This window comes from Macaca nemestrina, chromosome 6 (assembly GCF_043159975.1).
Source record: "Macaca nemestrina isolate mMacNem1 chromosome 6, mMacNem.hap1, whole genome shotgun sequence".
Taxonomy (NCBI): domain Eukaryota; kingdom Metazoa; phylum Chordata; class Mammalia; order Primates; family Cercopithecidae; genus Macaca; species Macaca nemestrina.
In genome coordinates this window covers 1,849,007-1,866,775 of record NC_092130.1, presented here as the reverse complement: position 1 = coordinate 1,866,775, position 17,769 = coordinate 1,849,007, and the positions used below count along the sequence as shown (strand labels likewise).

The 17,769-nt window shown below is 53.9% G+C and overlaps 1 protein-coding gene across 3 annotated transcripts in view; it reads right to left on the bottom strand.

The window, feature by feature from the left end:
• LOC105483994 (TBC1 domain family member 9B) overlaps positions 1-17,769 on the bottom strand; it is a 43,465-nt gene that overhangs the window by 8,330 nt on the left and 17,366 nt on the right. For all 3 annotated transcript variants that reach the window (XM_011745104.3, XM_011745106.3, XM_011745107.3), the window contains exons 8-17: positions 11,906-12,064; positions 11,324-11,474; positions 10,518-10,732; positions 7,846-7,963; positions 6,827-7,112; positions 5,062-5,191; positions 4,835-4,933; positions 3,832-3,900; positions 2,301-2,541; positions 1,813-1,878 (exon numbers count right to left, since the gene is read on the bottom strand). In XM_011745104.3, coding sequence (XP_011743406.1) covers positions 1,813-1,878; positions 2,301-2,541; positions 3,832-3,900; positions 4,835-4,933; positions 5,062-5,191; positions 6,827-7,112; positions 7,846-7,963; positions 10,518-10,732; positions 11,324-11,474; positions 11,906-12,064 — 1,534 coding nt within the window. The remainder of the gene's footprint in view (positions 1-1,812; positions 1,879-2,300; positions 2,542-3,831; positions 3,901-4,834; positions 4,934-5,061; positions 5,192-6,826; positions 7,113-7,845; positions 7,964-10,517; positions 10,733-11,323; positions 11,475-11,905; positions 12,065-17,769) is intronic.

The following is a 17,769-nucleotide window of genomic DNA, read 5'->3' as shown; positions in this document are numbered from 1 at the left end:
ACTGCAACCTCCGCGTCCTGGGTTCAAGTGATTCTCCTGTCTCAGCCTCCCAAGTAGCTGGGACTACAAGTGCGTACCACCATGCCCAGCTAATTTTTGTATTTTTAGTAGAGACAGGTTTCATCATGTTGGCCAGGCTGGTCTCCAACTCCTGACCTCAAGTGATCCACCTGTCTGGGCCTCCTACCGTGCCCAGCTGCTTTTGTGACTTTTTTTTTTTTTTGAGACAGAGTCTTGCTCTGTGGCCCAGGCTGGAGTGCAGTGGCCGGATCTCAGCTCACTGCAAGCTCCACCTCCCGGGTTCATGCCATTCTCCTGCCTCAGCCTCCAGAGTAGCTGGGACTACAGGTGCCCACCACCACGCCCGGCTAATTTTTTGTATTTTTAGTAGAGACAGGGTTTCACTGTGTTAGTCAGGATGGTCTCGATCTCCTGACCTCATGATCCGCCCACCTCGGCCTCCCAAAGTGCTGGGATTACAGGCGTGAGCCACTGCGCCCAAGTCTCTGCTTTCCTGACTTTTACATTGTATTTGAAAAGGAAATACATATCCCAGGTAAAAATCCAATCAACACAATTAGGAGTCCAGTGAATGGCAGCTGCCCTCCTGTCCCATTGACCATCTGGCCAGTGGACCCTTTGGGGGCGTTTCATGCTTCTATGGGCACACAGAGACCGGCCATGCACAGGCAGCTTGCTGCTCTCTCTTTGGGTAGCTCAGAGGCCATGCTGCGCCGTGTGTGCTGGCCTGCCTCATTCAGTGCAGTCTTTGCTGGAAGTCACCAAGCAGTACCCAGGGTTGCAGATCACATGGTCCTGGGTGACTGTGGCAGGGCATGGGCCGCAGCCCACCAGAGCCCAAGTGTTCTCTGTGTCTGGACAGGACAGGGCAGGGCAGGCTGAGGGGACTCAGGAGTCTCAGGGTAGCCCTGCATGCTCTCAACCCTGGGACCTAGGCCCAGTGGGGTCTGTCCCACCAGAGCCTCTTTGGTGAGCCAGCCACAAACGAGAACAGCTGTGTCAAGAGCCTTTCGGCCCCGGAGGCACAGAGCAATGGCCTGTCAGCTTTAAAAATCACAGGTCTGGGCCCCATCACAGGCAATCAGGAGAGAATCTTCTCAGGTGAAGCCCAGCCCCAGTACTCTAAAAATCCCCAGGGTTGGTTCTGAGGGCAGCTGCTGACCTCAGATGGCAAGCGACAGCAGGGACCTGGGGGCAGGTCCAGCCAGAGCAGAGCGCCTGGCCCAGGATTTCCACCTGCCTCGCCCTTTTTTCTTTCTATGATGACGGAGATGACCCCTCCTTGGAGCACTGTCCATGCAGCCACCCCTGCTGAGCCCCCAGACAGCCTGTCGCCAATGCAGCCCTACTCGGCTCCAGCACCGCTGCGAGGCCAGAGAGAAATGGCCCCTCCTCATGGCCATGTGAGGATTCTCCAGCTGAACCTCTGGGAATAAACCCTTAAGAAACTTGACAAATTAATGCAGCAGTTTTGGTTCCAGCCCTAAAGCTCCACTCATGGCCCTCCTCGTGGGGTTTGGGTCCAGCTGCCTCCTCGGTGGGAGTTCTGTTCCCAGTGGTGCCCGGTCACCCGTGGGATTCTCCTCCATGTCCTTTCCCAGGCCAAGGCCCTGCTCTTAGACCTCTGTCAGGTGCTCAAGCTCCCGTTCCCTCTCCTCCAATGTGAAACTCCAGCCTGTGGAGCTGCTGTGCCCCCTTAAGGCCCCACAGTCCCACAGAGGCCTGTCCTCTGCAGCTGAACTTCCGGACAAGTGGGAGATCCTGGCTGGGGAGTGGGCAGGAGGCTCTCACCTGGGGGAAGGTGTAGCTTGTAGAGCACCTTGAGCTTCTCTGTCAGGTCCCCGTGGTACATCCCGCCTGTGGAGAAGGCCAGGGAAGGGGCTGGGGCTGGCAAGATGGCTGCAGAGCCCCTTCCACGGGGTACGAGTGGGACCCTCTTCACAGCCTGCGCTGCCCAGCTCCCTCCTGGAGAGGTCACGGGGTGAGTCCCAGGCCTCCTGTCTCCCTGGTGCCCTGCTGGAAAGGCTCAGCCCTTCCCTGGGGCTGGCAGACCAGCTTCTAGCAGCCCCAGACTGCATGTGGGAGGGGAGCGGGCAAGGCTCCTGCTGGACCCCCTCTCGGCTCCTGTGGGTAAACTGTTCTTCTCGTATCTAGGGCCAGGGGCACAAGCAGCCCCCTCCTGGCTGCAGTGGGGACAGACAGGAGATGCTGGCATTTGGAAGGCTTCCTGGGAAAGGGTAAGGGAGGGTCGGCCCCTGGTAGGCCCTGCAGGCACTCACTCATCCCCGTCACGAACTCCTTGAAGTTGATCAGCGAGTCCTTGTTTTTGTCCAGGACCCTGAACATGCGACCTGCCAGCACAGGCGTGTGGGAGCCGCAGGCCCAGGGTGTCAGGCTGGCAAAGAGTTCCCGGAACTGGCTGGCATCAATCCGGTACTGCTCCAGGTAGGGCAGGCTGGGGTCCCGACGGCCGGCCACTGTGTGGCTGCTCCCCCAGTACTGGCTCGCCAGGTGCTTGGCCTATGGAACACAGTCTGGTGAGATGGCCCAGCCGCTAAGCCTGTGGGTGGAGGGGACCCCTAGGCTGGTGATGTGTCCACCCTCCCCCTCCATCCAAGCCTGCGGAGCCCTGGGTTGGTGAGCACTGGCCAGACACCGCAGCACCTCCTGAAAGCTCTCAGGGTATCATCAGTCCCCTGTTAACAGATGGGGAGGGGGTTGGCTGACAGAGTCCTTGGCAGCCTGCAGAGGGCAGAGCTGGTCTGCTGGCCCCAGAGAAGGGCTGAGCCTTCCTGGCAGGGCTCCAGGGAAACAAGAGGCCCGAGGCTTGCTCTCGCTCCTGTGACCTCTCTAGGAGGCAGGCAGAGCTGGCTCAACCGTTGTGACACCAGGGCCACAGTCCAGTGGCCACCTTGAGCACAGAACCTGAGGCAGCTGGAGAGGTGGATGTGAACTGGTAACAAGAACAGAAAGGCAGTCATTCCAACTATCAAGGCTGGGTCTCTTGCTAAAAGCACAAGAGCAAGAAAAATTATCTTCGCACTGGAGTTACTGAGAAGAGAGTATGGCCCTGGAGCTGTGACGACAGTCCTGGCACTGTAGGAAAAGCAGTGCAGAGGACATCAGAGGTGGGGGAGCCTGACGGCACATTTGAGCACCTGGATCCAGCCATGTCTGAAGTTTGCATTGATAGACTTTTCAGTTACAGGGGCAACGCATTCCCTCTTCTGTGAAAGATGACTTGAATGGATTTTTTGCCATTTAAGAGGTCCTGCCTAAACTCCAAGAAGGATTCGATTCTACCACATGAGGTTCATGGCAACTGCATCTGAGGATGCACTTAGATCTATTTCTCTATTTCTATTCTATTCCCTATTTCTATTTCTATCCTCTATTTCTTTTTTTTTTTTTTTTTTTTTTTTTTTTTGAGACGGAGTCTCGCTCTGTCACCCAGGCTGGAGTGCAGTGGCCGGATCTCAGCTCACTGCAAGCTCCGCCTCCCGGGTTCCCGCCATTCTCCTGCCTCAGCCTCCCGAGTAGCTGGGACTACAGGCGCCGCCACCTCGCCTGGCTAGTTTTTTTGTATTTTTTTAGTAGAGACGGGGTTTCACCGTGTTAGCCAGGATGGTCTCGATCTCCTGACCTCGTGATCCGCCCGTCTCGGCCTCCCAAAGTGCTGGGATGACAGACTTGAGCCACCGCGCCCGGCCTCTATCCTCTGTTTCTAAGAGGATACTCTTGGATCTATTTCTTTTCTGGCAGGAAGCTAGGAAGCTAGGAAGGGGTCCTGCCCTGGCTCTGAGCTGTCACCTTAAACACCATGTAAAGGTCCTCCAGCTCTTCAATTGAGAAACCAATGTCCACAGGTATAGCTCGGACCTAGAAGGAAGGAGAAACAGGGTGTATGGCTGGATCACAAGCTCCTGCCACAGAAGTACAGCACTCCGTGGGAGTATCCTCAGCAGATGAAGGCAAGGGTGTGAACCGCCTCTCAGTGGCCCAGCACTCAAGGGCAGACCCTTCAGGAGAGGGCGAGGCCCACAGCCATCCCTGACTCCCCACCCACCAGTCAGCTCACACTCCTGGGCTCCTTCCCAGGATGGGCTTGGGGGAGCCTCTCTCCTCAACATACAGTTGAGGTTGAAGGGTGAGGAATGCTCATTTGCCTCCCATCATCCGGATCCCTGCGGAGACCCTGGTGCCAGCTCCGTAGAAGGAGCCCTCGAACCTGCCAGCCAGTGCTCCTTTGTTTTAATTGGCCGAAGCAGCCAGTCTCTGGTGCTGTGACCCAATGTCTTTACCGTGTCCCACAAGCCTGCAGGAGGGCTGGGAGTGTGGAAACCATGGAAGAAGTCCCTGCCTTTGGGGGCAGAGACCACGAACAGGTCTTGCAGTACAGGGTGGCAGGGAGGGCCTGGCCCCTCCAGAAACGAGGACAGAAGCTTGTGGCAGAGACATGGCATTTGGGGTGTGTGGAGGGTGGTGGCATGTTGCCGCCACCTGGGAGTGGGGCAGGGAACACATGGCACAGCCAGGCTGGGCGGGCTTGGCCCAGAGGGCATGTGGCTGTCAGGGTGGCAGCCATCTGAGAAGCTTCCCGGTGACTCACCCACCAGCAGAGAAAAGTGACTGGGACCTCTCCCCACATTCCCACCTACACCCCTGGATCTGGTCCCATGAATCCTACCATGATGTACGTACCAAAGCAGTGTAGGACAGTGGGTGCGGTGGAGCCCTGCACCCGCCCTGCTCTGTGGAGAGGGCTCCGCTGCCCCCCGGCCCAGCCCCCGCCCAGCCCCGCTGGCACCCATACCACACTCCTCTTGGCTGTGTCCTCCAAGGACTGGATCACTTTCAGCCTCTGTTTAAACCGCATCTGCTCGATGTCCTCGGCCCTCAGGCTGCTGAATTTCTACAGGCAGAGGTGACTTGGTGAGATCGAGCCAACTGCAGGGCAGAGGGCCGCCACCTGCCCGTAGCTACCCCAACCCACAGGCCAGATGGAGTGGCCTGGCCAAACTGACCCCACTGGATGCTGACCTCATAGGACACTTTCAGGAGCTCAAAGATGTCCACCTCTGCAGGGGGGTCATCGCCGCTGGTCAGCAAAGCATGGAGGTGTGGGATAGGAGGAGAGACACTCTGCTTATTGACCACATTATCCAGGTATCTACAAAAGGCAGAGGACAACAGTCCAGACCACGCCCAGGCAGAGGGAGCCTCCTTCCCACAGCTGGGTGATGCGGAGGGACCCAATGTTTACACAGACTCCTAACAAGGAGTGTGCTGAGGACTGGGCACCCTGCAGGAGGGCAGAGGTGTGCCCCGGCAGGGCCCCCAGTAAGCTTGGGAGCTCTCTACAGGGCAGTGCTCCCAACAAGGCCTGAGCACTAACCCTGAGGACACCAGGCTGTTTTCTTAGTGGGGGGGTCCCCTGGGCAGGAATGCTTTATAACCCCAGGCCCTAACCAGATGGAAGGACAAGCTTCCTCCCTTTGGCGGGACCCTGGGGACGTGGGACCTTCTCGCCCTGGCCAAGAAGATTCAGGGATCAAAGGTTGAGTCGCAGGAGAAAGTCAGGTATGGGGAGGCCTGCTGCAGCTCAGGGAATCAGCTTCTCCAGGGACACAGCCCTGGGGATGGAGCCCGACCTCGGTCAGCTGCCCTAGCCCCGGCAGAGTTCATGGCCTCCCTGGCTCTCTGGGCTGAGCCTGACCTCAGCTAGGAGGAGGTAGCTGATTCCCCATGCCCATGGCCCTGATAGTATCCCCTGCTCTGGAGGAGGCCCCACCCACTTGTAGGAAGGGGCAGGAAAACCAGCCAGACTCCGGCCACAGGCTGAGTATCTTGACATCAGTGTGAACCAAAAGCTACTTAGGCCCACAGTAGGGAGGTGACAACTCTGCTGGATCTAGACAGTCCCAGGCAGCACCTGGCCTGGCCACAGGCAAGTGGTAGAGTCCCAGGCTGTTCCCGGGGGCTGGGGGCATTCTAGGTCAGACAAATACACTATGTAGGAGGGTGGGATTGCACAGAGCTCAGGGCAGGGCAGAGGGTAGCCAGGAGGGGCCGGGGCGTGAAGGCCAGGCTGGGGGCTCAGACAGTGCTTTTGTACAGAGGACACAGGCGAGGGGGAGGGCCAGGTCTGATCAGAGTCCTGGGATGCAGGCAGGTGAAAGACCTGAGAGGGGAACCCCAGGGAAAGGGCATGGTGGGCCTGGGCTGAGGCAGCAGGCTGAAGGGAAGGGGGGAAGGGACTGGATCCCAGACAGAATCTGCAAGGCATGGGATGTGGGGACTAAGGAGCGCGTGGAGGGGCTGGGATGACCCTGGGCCTCTGGCGTGACTAGCAGGACATCAGCTCATCCAGCTGTTCCAGTGGGCCCAGGGCAGGCCTGCTCCCTCCAGGGCGTGGGGTCTGCACTGCAGCTGAGCTTGGGGAGCTATGACCAGGACCACCTGGTGGACATGAAATGCCCAGCTGTGCCACCAACTGGAATTGTGGTCACTGGATCTTGGCTCTGGGTTGCCCCTAGGAGAAGCATCCCCACCCCCCAATCTGAGCGGCGGCCCTCCAGCCAGCGTGCTCTGCCCACAGCTCCTGCTTTATTCCTCCTGGCACCTATCACTGAGCGCTGCTTCATCTCCCACTAGAAAGGAGACGGCTCCTGGCCCCAGAGCACCCCCGGGTCCAGCTGCGGCCTGGCACTTCGCAGACACAGTCACTGGAGGCTGACTGGACAGTGCCCATGGCTGGTGAGGGGTTCTGCTGCGAGCCCCTAGCAGAAGGAGCCCGGCATGTCACCTGCCCAGCATGGTCATGGCCTCGCCCTCGTCGCTGCAGCCCAGCAGCTGCTCCATGTTGGCGTCCAGGACGGCCAGGGCCACCTGCAGGATCACCTTGATGCCCTCATAGAAAAAGCAGTCGACGATGACCACAGCGCTCTCGAAGGGCATGACACTGAGGAAGAGGGTCAGGAACCAGGACAGCGAGATGCTGGAGATCACCCCCAGGTCCTGCATCTTCTCTGAGAGCTGCGGCAGGAAGTCTCTTGTGAGCTCTTCGAAGATGCCTTGGTCCACCAGGGCTCCTGCGGGCAGGATAAGTGAGGCTGATGGTGAGCCCACCCCGTGGCCTGGGTGGGCCCTCGCCTGCAGCCTACCAGCCCTGGCCACTCCAGCATTGCCAGCTTTTCAGTGAGGGCTGAAGGGGACTTGGAGTGCCGGGAGAAAACAAGGACGAAAAAACCCTTTAAGTCTTCTCTCTACAGCTTCCAAACCACTGGGCGAAATAACTATTTCTTCCACTACACTTGAATTTTATTTGGGGGAAATACTGATTTCTCCCTGAGGCATGAGAGGTAAACAGCGCCCTCAGTGACCGTGTCCCACCCTGATGACTGTGAACAGATGCAGCTCTGAAGGGCTCTAAGAGCGGTAACTCCAAACACCAGACGGCAGGGGAAGGACAGGATAACACACTGAAATATGAACTTAATTAAATACTCTTGCAAGTCATTTCCATTTAGTAACAGATTTCACTGGATGTGAGTTCAGTAAAGTGGAGCATCAGGTTACATGGGGGATATACACTCTCTAGTTTTGATGTTTGAAATTTTCTATAATCGGAAAGCTGACAGAAAGTTAGATGCATAGGAACTTAGGCTCTGAGGGGACTTTTACAAATCACCGAATGTGTAATACTACCCTCTAACTCCTAGGGAACCACGTGAAGCCTGGAGCTTGGCCTGGGAAGGGCTGCCGCCCTCATGGAACCAGCAGGCACCTGGAGACTCAGGCAAGGCGGCACCTGGGGACACTCACCCACCACCCTGGTGTTGTAGTAGTCGGGCAGCATGCGCTCGCACAGGGCCACCAGGAGCCAGAAGGCCTCCTCCTCACTGCCATAGAGCAGGAGCACCGAGGTCACGATGTTCATCGCCTGCCGGGCACACAGCCGGGGAAGGCTCGCACTGCTGGCCAGCAAATGAAACTGTCTCTCCCTACCCCTCCCAGCTGCCCCTCCCTAAAAGGGCCCACATGATCTCCTTCTTTTTGTTGTTGTTATTTTTATTATGTTTCAGGTTCTCATGGTAAAGATTAATGGCCTCCTACAAGCAAGTTTGCCTCTTCAGGAGTGCTGGGCATCTGGTAATGAGAAACTGCCCTGCCCAACTCCGGGAAATGTCAAAAGGCAATTTGTAGGAAACTGATTGAACAGAGAGTCGGCCAACTCCTTCAAACTGCGTCAGAAGGCACTGGGAAACCAGAGAAAGCGGACATCAACACATTACACTTCTGCAAAGTGGTGTTGGGTGTCGGAGGTGGGACGCGTGACCGAGCTGACGTGGAGGTGAGCCACGTGGCCAGAGCCCCACACCAAGGCCACTCACTGGGCACAGAACTAGGACCACACATAGCCCTAGCTGCTAACAAGAGCTTTAAGGCAAACAGAATGCCATTTGACTCAGCCAGGAAAATGCCTGGAGTTAAAACCAAAAGCTGCCAGAACTGCTAATCCAAAGCATAATTAAATACCCTCATGCCCATCACTATAACAGAATATAGCAAGTGTTGATGAGGATGTGGAGAAATCGAAACCCTTGTGAACTGCTGGTGGGAATATAAAATGGTGCAGCTGCTGGGGAAGAAGTATGCAGTTCCTCAAAAAATTAAAAATAGGCCAGGCCACAGTAGCTCACGCCTTCTAATTCCAGCACTTTAGGAGGCTGACGAGGGTGGAGCACTTGAGTCCAGGAGTTCAAGATCAGCCTGGGCCACACAGTGAGACCCTGTCTCTACAAAAAATACAAAACAGAGCTGGGCGTGGTGGTGTGCCCCTGCAGCCCCAGCTACCCAGGAGGCTGAGGTGAGAGATCGATTGAGCCCAGTAGATGGAGGCTGCAGTGAGCCATGATCGTGCCACTGACCTCTACTGTGGGCAACAGAAGGAGATCCTGTCTCAAAAAAAAAGCCCAGGAATGGTGGCTGGTAGCTCACGTCTGTAATCTCAGCATTTTGAGAGGCTGAGGCAGAAGGATCACTTGAGCCTAGGAGTTTGAGGCCTGTCTGGGCAAGACAGTGAGACCCCATGTCTTAAAAAAAAAAAAAAATAGCTGGGTATGGTGGCATATGCCTGTAGTCCCAGCTACTTGGGAGGCTGAGACAGGAGGATTCCCTTGTCCAAGGAGCTTGAGACCAGCCTGGACAACATAGCAACACCCTGTCTCTAAAAAAATTAATTAAATAAATTAAAAATAGAAATATTGGCCAGGCACAGTGGCTCATGCCCATAATCCCAGCACTTCGGGAGGCCAAGGCAGGTGGATCACCTGATGTCAGGAGTTCAAGACCAGCTTGGCCAACATGGCAAAACCCCGTCTCTACTAAAAATGCAAAACATTAGCTGGGCAAGGCGGCATGTGTCTGTAATCCCAGCTACTCGGGAGGCTGAGGCAGGAGAATCAATTGAACCTGGGAGGTGGAGGTTGCAGTGAGCCGAGATTGCGCCACTGCACTCCAGCCTGGGCAACAAGAGTGAGATTCCATCTCAAAAAAAAAAAAAAGAAAAGAAAATGTGGTCTATGTAATATGATTGAGTCTTAGAAAGAAAAGAAATTCTTTTTTTTTTTTGAGATGGAGTCTCGCTGTGTCGCCCAGGCTGGAGTGCAGTGGCGCGATCTCGGCTCCCTGCAAGCTCCTCCTCCCAGGTTCACACCATTCTCCTGTCTCAGTCTCCCGAGTAGCTGGGACTACAGGCGCCTGCCACCTTGCCTGGCTAATTTTTTGTATTTTTAGTAGAGACGGGGTTTCACCGTGTTAGCTAGGATGGTCTTGATCTCCTGGCCTTGTGATCTGCCCGCCTCGGCCTCCCAAAGTGCTAGGATCATAGGTGTGAGCCACCGCGCCTAGCCCGAAAGAAAGGAAATTCTGACACATTCATATGACATGGATGACCCTTGAGGATATCATGCTAAGTGAAATAAGCCAGGCACAGAAAGGCAAATACTGCATTATTTCACATATATGGGACACAGTCGTCCAGTTCATAGCAATGGAAAGTAGAACAGTGGTTGCTATGGTGGTTGGGGCATGTTTAATGGGCACAGAGCTTTGGTTTTGCAAGATGAAAAGAGGTCTGGGGATGGATGGCGGTGACGGGTGCACAACAGTGTGAATGTGCTTAAAGCACTGAGCTGTACACTTAAAAATGGTGAACATGGCAAATTTTATGTTCTGTTTACTTATTTTACCAAACACATAAAACAATCGAATGCTGCTGGGACTCAGACAAAAGGAGCAAGAGGACAACTTCTATTTGGCATGGGGATGAGATGAGCAAGTAATACTGTTTTTAAATTACATCTTTTTCTGCAGCTGGGCTCCTTCCTTGGGACGTGAGGCAGGGTCACCACACAGGCCTGGGACCACAGGGACCTGCTCCTGTGAGCCTCTGGTGGCAGATGCTGTCTCTGGGCCCCTGTCAGGCCCCTTACCTGGCAGTAGCCGATGGTGGGGTTTCGGAAGGCATAGGCGGTCAGCACCCGCCGGAGGGCAGCAATGCCGAGCTCGTTCTGGAAGGCAGGGTGCTCGGGCATGGAGCGGTGCAGGTCTCGCTCGATCTCCTCTGTGGCCAGGCTATACTTCCCAGTGGACTTCTCCACCAGCTCAGCATAGTAGCCGGGGTGAGTCACCATCTCATTCCAGGCCCCTGGGGAGACACGGGTGCCGGCTGTCTCTGTCCTTCTTCTGGTACTTTGGGGGCAGTAACAGGGCAGGTTGGAGATACCGGTGTCCCACAGAGGAGAGGTGGGACTTGGGATCAAGCACAAGCTGCGAGGCAAGCTTTCCCTTGTGCTCCCGGGGAGGCTGTTCTACCCGAAAGTTCAAGTGGCTGACTTGCCTCCTCCAGAAAACCACGGGTGTCAATGCTGTCAGAGCCCGTCCCAAGGAAAGGAGGTCTCTAGGGGACCCGTTTCCCTCCCACTGTGGGCAGGAGGGCACCACCTGGCCAGCAGAGTGCCTGGCCCCCAGCCTCTGTCCGTTGGGATGCTCCTCCTGGTTGGGCCCCTGGCCATGGCCCAGAGCCCGGATCCCGGCTATGTGAAAGTTGGGAGCTCCTGCCTGGCCAGCTTAAGAGGCAGAGGTTGCAGTGAGCTGAGATTGCATCGGTTCAGGCCGGCTCAGGACCAGACGAGCTCACATGGCGAGAGCTTGGGGGCTGTGACTGGCTGAGACATGGAGAGAGCTTGGGGGCTGTGACTGGCTGAGCTGAGGCTGGGGGTGGCTGCATCCCACTCACCAGAGAAGAGGAGCCATAGCTCTCCCCGGAGGCTCTCAGGGATGCCCTTCAGGACCAGTGCCCGTGTCTTGGCTGTGCGGTACATGCACACGCCGCGCCCATACTCGAAGAAGTGGATGTGCCATGATTCCTCTTTCATCTTCTCCTTGGCCTGAGGGAAAAGCGCATCAGGGAGCCTGGGGGCCGAAGCACATCTGAGTGCCAAGGCCTAGGCCACGCCGAAAGCCTCGTGAACACTCCAGACAGTGCTGGCCTGCAGGTGTGGCCTTCCTCACGATTCCCGGGAAAGACCAGGCTGCGCTGAGCCACACCTCCCAAGGCTCAGGAGACCAGCTCCTCAGTGGGAGGGCCCTTCCCTTCAGAGGCCTGGAGCCCGTGGCAAACAGCAGCACTGAGCAGGTAAGTGGAGCCCCCGAGAGAGTGCCTGCTCTGTCCCACGCTGCCAGGGTGCAGCCTGGATGGGCACTGCCCAGTGGTCAGCCTAGGGCCCTGAGGGAAGGCACAGGCCCAGGACTGGATCCAGCTTTCCTCCTGAGGGCTCCGCTCTGGACGGAGGCTGGAGTGCCGGCGCTCAGGGCTCACCCCCTTGGCTCCAAGGTCCTCCATGGGCGAGTTTTTCTGGAAGAGCTTGAGCAGGCCCTGGGATGCGGTTGGCACCTCCTGCGCACAGAAGCTCTGTCGGCTGCTGAGGGGAGAGGCTGGGCTGGCAGGCTGCTCCGGCACCTCCTGAGGAGCTGGAGACTAGAAAATAAAACAGGGAAGGGGACACCTAACAACTGTGCTGCCGGGCAGCCTCTGACGCGCTGTCCACCCACAGCTGGACCAGGGCCTGGTGCAGAAAGGGCCATGGGGGCGAGCGGTGCGTGGAGAAGAGCCTGTCTGGTTGGGCAGGAGGCTGTGGCTGCAGCTCCGCCCTCAGCTCTTCTCTGGCTGCTGGACACCGAGTCCTCAGTAACCAAACCCACCCTCACCAGCGAGTTAGTCTCAGGGAGTGAATTCTGGGCTCACCCTGTGGGGCCCTTTTCTGAGGGAGGTCAGTGTAAAGAACAGGAGAGGCCCGATCCTAACGTGGAAGCACACCCCTGCCCACTCTCAGACCCATGCTTCTTGGGCTGCACAGAGGGTTGGGCGATGGCCTGTGATGTTGGTCTGGGCTCAGGGTGGGTTTGGGGTGACTGCGTCACCCAGTTGCCACCAGGGAAACGAGTAGCCCTCCTGCAGGAGTGTTGGGATAACCCAGGGGGCGTGCCAGGCCTGCGGCTGCCATCACAGTGCCACACGGGCCTGAGAGTGATGCTGTCTTGGCAGAAAGCAAAGTCCAGTGTGGGAGAGCCCAGCTCGACCGGGGCCAGCTGACTGCCTGAGCTTCTTGGCTCTGCAGGTGGTAGACTCCCCATGGTGGGCTCCGGCCTGGGCTGGGCTCTCTATCCCTCACACCCTCCCGCTGGCTCTGGTCCCGTGGTCATGGTCCCACTGCACCCAGGGATGGGGCAGCAGCCAATGTGCTGGGCGCCCTCCTAAGACACTTCATATTCTGTGTTTTTTGAGAGAACCCTGATCTTGACTGTGGTGATGGCTTCATGGGGGTATACATGTTAAAACGTACCAAATTGTATTCCTTAAATATGTACAATGTATTGCATAGTAATTTTACCTCAATAAAGTTATTAATACAAGAGGAAAAAAGAAAAAAAAAGAGAGAACTCTGCTAGGTTCACACCCACAGTCTACCTCTCTGCCCCCCATGATGTTACAAAAATGGATTTTGGGTCCACTTCAACAAATGTTTATGACGAGCCGCCTGAATCCAGTGGGCACAGCCCCAGTGCAGACCGACTGCCTGCCTGGAGATCCTGCTTCCCACCTGAGCTCCTCCAGAGGGACTGACTAGGACACACATGGGCTTGCAGGCTGTGAGGTGCCTTGGAGGATCACAAATCTTAGTGCCAGGGAAGGAGCCAGACCGCCGGGTGTGTGCTGCGCAGCACACGTGTGCTCCCGGTGAGGCGGCGAGTGCGACACCGAGCTTGGGGACGAGGTTGCTTTCTGCAGAAGCTTGGCTCAGGTCCCGCCTTACATTCAGGCTCACTGGCCTCAGGTGGGCTCTCAGAGTTGCCTGGGATCCTATGTATTCCTAGTCCAGTCCTCCCTGCTTCCCCGAGGTAACCACCTCACATAAACCTCCAAAACCACCTGCCATCCTTGCATCCCACTGAACCACACTTCTTCCTGTTAAACTGAGCACACGGGAACAATCTGAGCCCTCCACAGGTGACTGCCCGCCTGCCCACCCACCTGCCTGCACCTGGACCCCATCCCCTGCCTTCTCTGCAGGAGTCGCTCTCCAGCACAGAACTGCACTGTTATTCCCCTAAAGGCCACTCCCACTTCAGCTGGGTGTTGTTCACGTGTTATGCTCACTCTGTTAAGATTCATCCAGTTGTATACTGTATGTGTACTCCTGGGTATGTATGTTAATCTTCAGTTAAAATTCCAGACCTCCCAAAAGTTACCTCATTACTTTCTGCTGACCTTCACACAAAACTTCTTGAAAGAGATGCTTAATCTCACTGTCTCCTTTCTCCCTTTCAAGTTTTTACCCATGTCAAAAAGTGTATATTTATACTGTAATACTTTTATGCTAATACCATTATATAGTTCCCTTAGTCCTCTCTTTTTAAGATGTCAATTCCCTACTATAAGCAATATTGAAATTAGCTAGTAGGCCTTGTCTTCCCACTGTCCTCCCTCTCTGCCAACATCTGATCAAAAGGATATACTTTTAATTAATAAGGCAATCAGTGAGCTTACTCTACTTTCCATATACCTTCCTTTTTTTTTTTTTGAGATGGAGTCTCGCTCCGTCACCCAGGCTGGAGTACGGAGGTGCAACCTCTACCTCCCGGGCTCAGGCAATTCTCCTGCCTCAGCCTCCCAAGTAGCTGGGATTACAGGTGTGCGCCACCATGCCCAGCTAATTTTTGTATTTTTAATAGAGATGAGGTTTCACCATGTTGGCCAGGCTGGTCTCAAACTCCCGACTTCAGGTGACCTGCCTGCCTCAGCCTCCCAAAGTGTTGGGATTACAGGTGTGAGCCACCAAGCCCAGCCTCATATACCTTCCTGATCTCAGGTTTTGATTGTACTATGTCTCCATCATCAGAGACTATTACATTTACATACTGTCACCTCTATTCCTACTATCTAACCTTAATTCCACAGCTAAATATATTCAATGCTACCACCAGTCCTTATGCCCAAGCTGCTTCCATCACTCCTTGGTTGTCTGGAGTCTGTCCTCCAGCAGACTCCACAGAAGCTGAGAGAGCCCCTGAACTCCTCTGCATGTTCTTTACAGCCTATGGTCTTTATACCTGAAGGTCAGTTCGGCTGGGTATAAAATCCTTGGGTCACAGCTTCTTTTACTGTATATCTTAAAAATGTTACTTTGTATAATCTCAGCACTTTGGGAGACTGAAGTGGGTGGATCACTCTAGGTCAGGAGTTCAAGACCAGCCTGGCCAACATGGTGAAATCTCAACCCCATCTCTAAGAAAAATACAAACATTAGCCAGGCATGGTGAAACGCACATGTAGTCCCAGCAACTCAGGAGGCTGAGGCACGAGATTGCATGAACCTGGGAGGCAGAGGTTGCAGTGAGCCGAGATTGTGCCACTGCACACCAGGAGACACCCCCCGCCCAACCCCCACCAAAAAGTTACTCTAAAATGTTGCTACTGTATCACAAAGTCTGATACCTCTCTGAGGAGGAATCTCTCAGGATCTTGGTCCACTGCAACCTCTGTCTCCCACCTCCTGGGTTCAAGTGATTCCTGTGCCTCAGCCTCCTGAGTAGCTGGGATTCCAGGCATGTGCCACCACATCTAGCTTATTTTTGTATTTTTAGTAGAGACAGAGTTTCACCACGTTGGCCAGACTGGTTTTGAACTTCTGGCCTCAAGTGATCTGCCTGCTTTGGCCTCCCAAAGTGCTAGGATTACAGGTGTGAGTCACTGTGCCCAGCCTGGACTAATTTTTAAATCTTTAAAATCGAATAGTTTTATGAGATTATATGTCAATATTGACTATTCTGTGTTCATTTTTCTAGACATTCAATGTGCCCTTCCACTATACAAGTTCAAGCTTATTTTCTAAGTTTTCCTGAATCATGGTTTCTATTACCTGTTATTCCACCGCTTTTCTCTGGGAAGGGTGTGGGGTGGCACTACAATTTATACGTAAGTTGGATCTTCTTTGCCTGACTTCTTTATCCCTTCTCTGGACAATTTCTTCTCTATTTGTTTGAGTCTCGTCTGACTCCATTTTTCTTCGGTCTCTTCCTTATTTACCTTAATGTATTTTCATTCTTGTGTTCCTGATTTTCATTTCAGAAATATGTGTTTTTTTAATTTCCTCCTGAGTCCTGTCAACTCTCTTCATATTTTTCTGTTGACTAGTCACTTTTAACCTGAGGTTTCTAAACATTTTTAATTTATACCATTCTTTAGTAGTTTCTTTTTTTTTTTTTTTTTTTTGAGACAGAGTCTTGCTCTGTCGCCCGGGCTGGAGTGCAGTGGCCGGATCTCAGCTCACTGCAAGCTCCGCCTCCCAGGTTCACGCTATTCTCCTGCCTCAGCCTCCCAAGTAGCTGGGACTACAGGCGCCTGCCAACTCGCCCGGCTAGTTTTTTTTTTTTTTTTTTTTTGTATTTTTAGTAGAGACGGGGTTTCACCGTGTTAGCCAGGATGGTCTGGATCTCCTGACCTCGTGATCCGCCCGTCTCGGCCTCCCAAAGTGCTGGGATTACAGGCTTGAGCCACCGCGTCTTGCCCATTCTTTAGTAGTTTCTATAGTTTTTCTAATTCCTTTGAGATCACTTGGAAACATCAGGACACAGTTTTCATCTGCCTGGAGGAATGTTTTTCTGGTGTGCTTTCATTATCTGTGGAAGGTTATCTGGTTCACTCTCTCCCCACAGTATCTTTGTACAGGGTGTGATCAGCATCTTTCCTGTTCTTTCAGCAGGATGTTCTATGTATGGGCGGTTGTGGGTCAGAGTAGCTTTCTGAACTCTACAGCTGGAGGGGCCTTTCCCTGCAGTGGTCAGTCTGTGTAGCCCTTGCTCCTGTACTTTCTAGGATCGGCCACCTCTTTCCTGTATCTGAAGCTTTTCTCCTTTTCCCCAAGTGTTCCTGCTCTATTCAATCCCAGCCCTTTTTTTGGGGGGGGGGGGTGAGCTCTTTTCTTTCAGAAGAGAAGTTTTTGTCAAGCGCATGGGCTTCCCTCACATTCCTGATCTTTCCTCAGCCGTATAATATGTCAGGCAGCGATAAGGCTGTGGGTAGAAATAAAGCAGGATTTTGTGCTTCCATTAATAAAAAAGCCTCCTCTATAAACTGGAGCCTGAGAAACCTGCCCCAGTCTCACTGGCTCTCTCAGATTCACTTGGTGAGGTTTCCATTTGCTAAGTAGTCTCTCGTGAGGGGTATTCTGGTGACTTCGGGATTCCTTGGCTCTTAGGACTGTCGGAGCCCCTTTTCCTTCCTGCCATTGCCTCAGCACAGCTACTGGCTCTGTGACTGCACAGAGTCATGTCACAGTTGGTGGTCTGGCACCCATCTATGGTGCATAGTTGGTGCAGAGAGCATAGCATGGAGGTTCCTCGAAATATTAAAAATAGAATTGCTATACAATCCAGCAATTCCACTCCAGGGTATGTCCCCAAAAGAAATGAAAGCAAAGATTCAAACAGACATCTGTACACCCATGTTCACAGCAGTGTTACTCATAGTAGCCATGAGGTGGAAGCAGTCCAAGTTTCAATGGATGAACAAAATGTGGCTTATCCATACAATGGCATGTGATTCAGCCTAAAAAAAGAAATCTTAAGCATGCTACAACAGGGATGAACCTGGAGGACATCATGCTAAATGAAATAAGCCAGGCACAAAAGGGAAAATACTATATGCTTCCACTTATGTGCATTACCTAGAATAGTTCAATTCAAAGAGTCAAAAGGTAGAATGGTGCTTGCTAGGGGCTGGGAGAGTGCAGACTGAGGAGTTACTGTTTAATGGGTTCAGAGTTTCAGTTTTGCAAAATTGAAAAAGTTCTGTGGATGGATGGTGGTAACGGCATAACAATGTGAATGTACTTAATGGTAAATGTTGTTATGTGTGTTTTACCACAATAATATCTCCTGAATCTGACCCCTTCTTACCACCTACACTGCTCCTACCTTTGATGCTGGACTCTATCATCTTGTGCCCTGCTACTGTGGCGGCCTCCAGCCAGCCTCCTTGCTTCTGCTCTTGCCACTCTCTAGTGGCGGCCTCCAGCCAGCCTCCTTGCTTCTGCTCTTGCCACTCTCTAGTCCAGCACTGCCCAAGAGAGATGATGACAGCCACAAATGTAATTGTAAATTTTCTAGTAGCCACACTAAAAA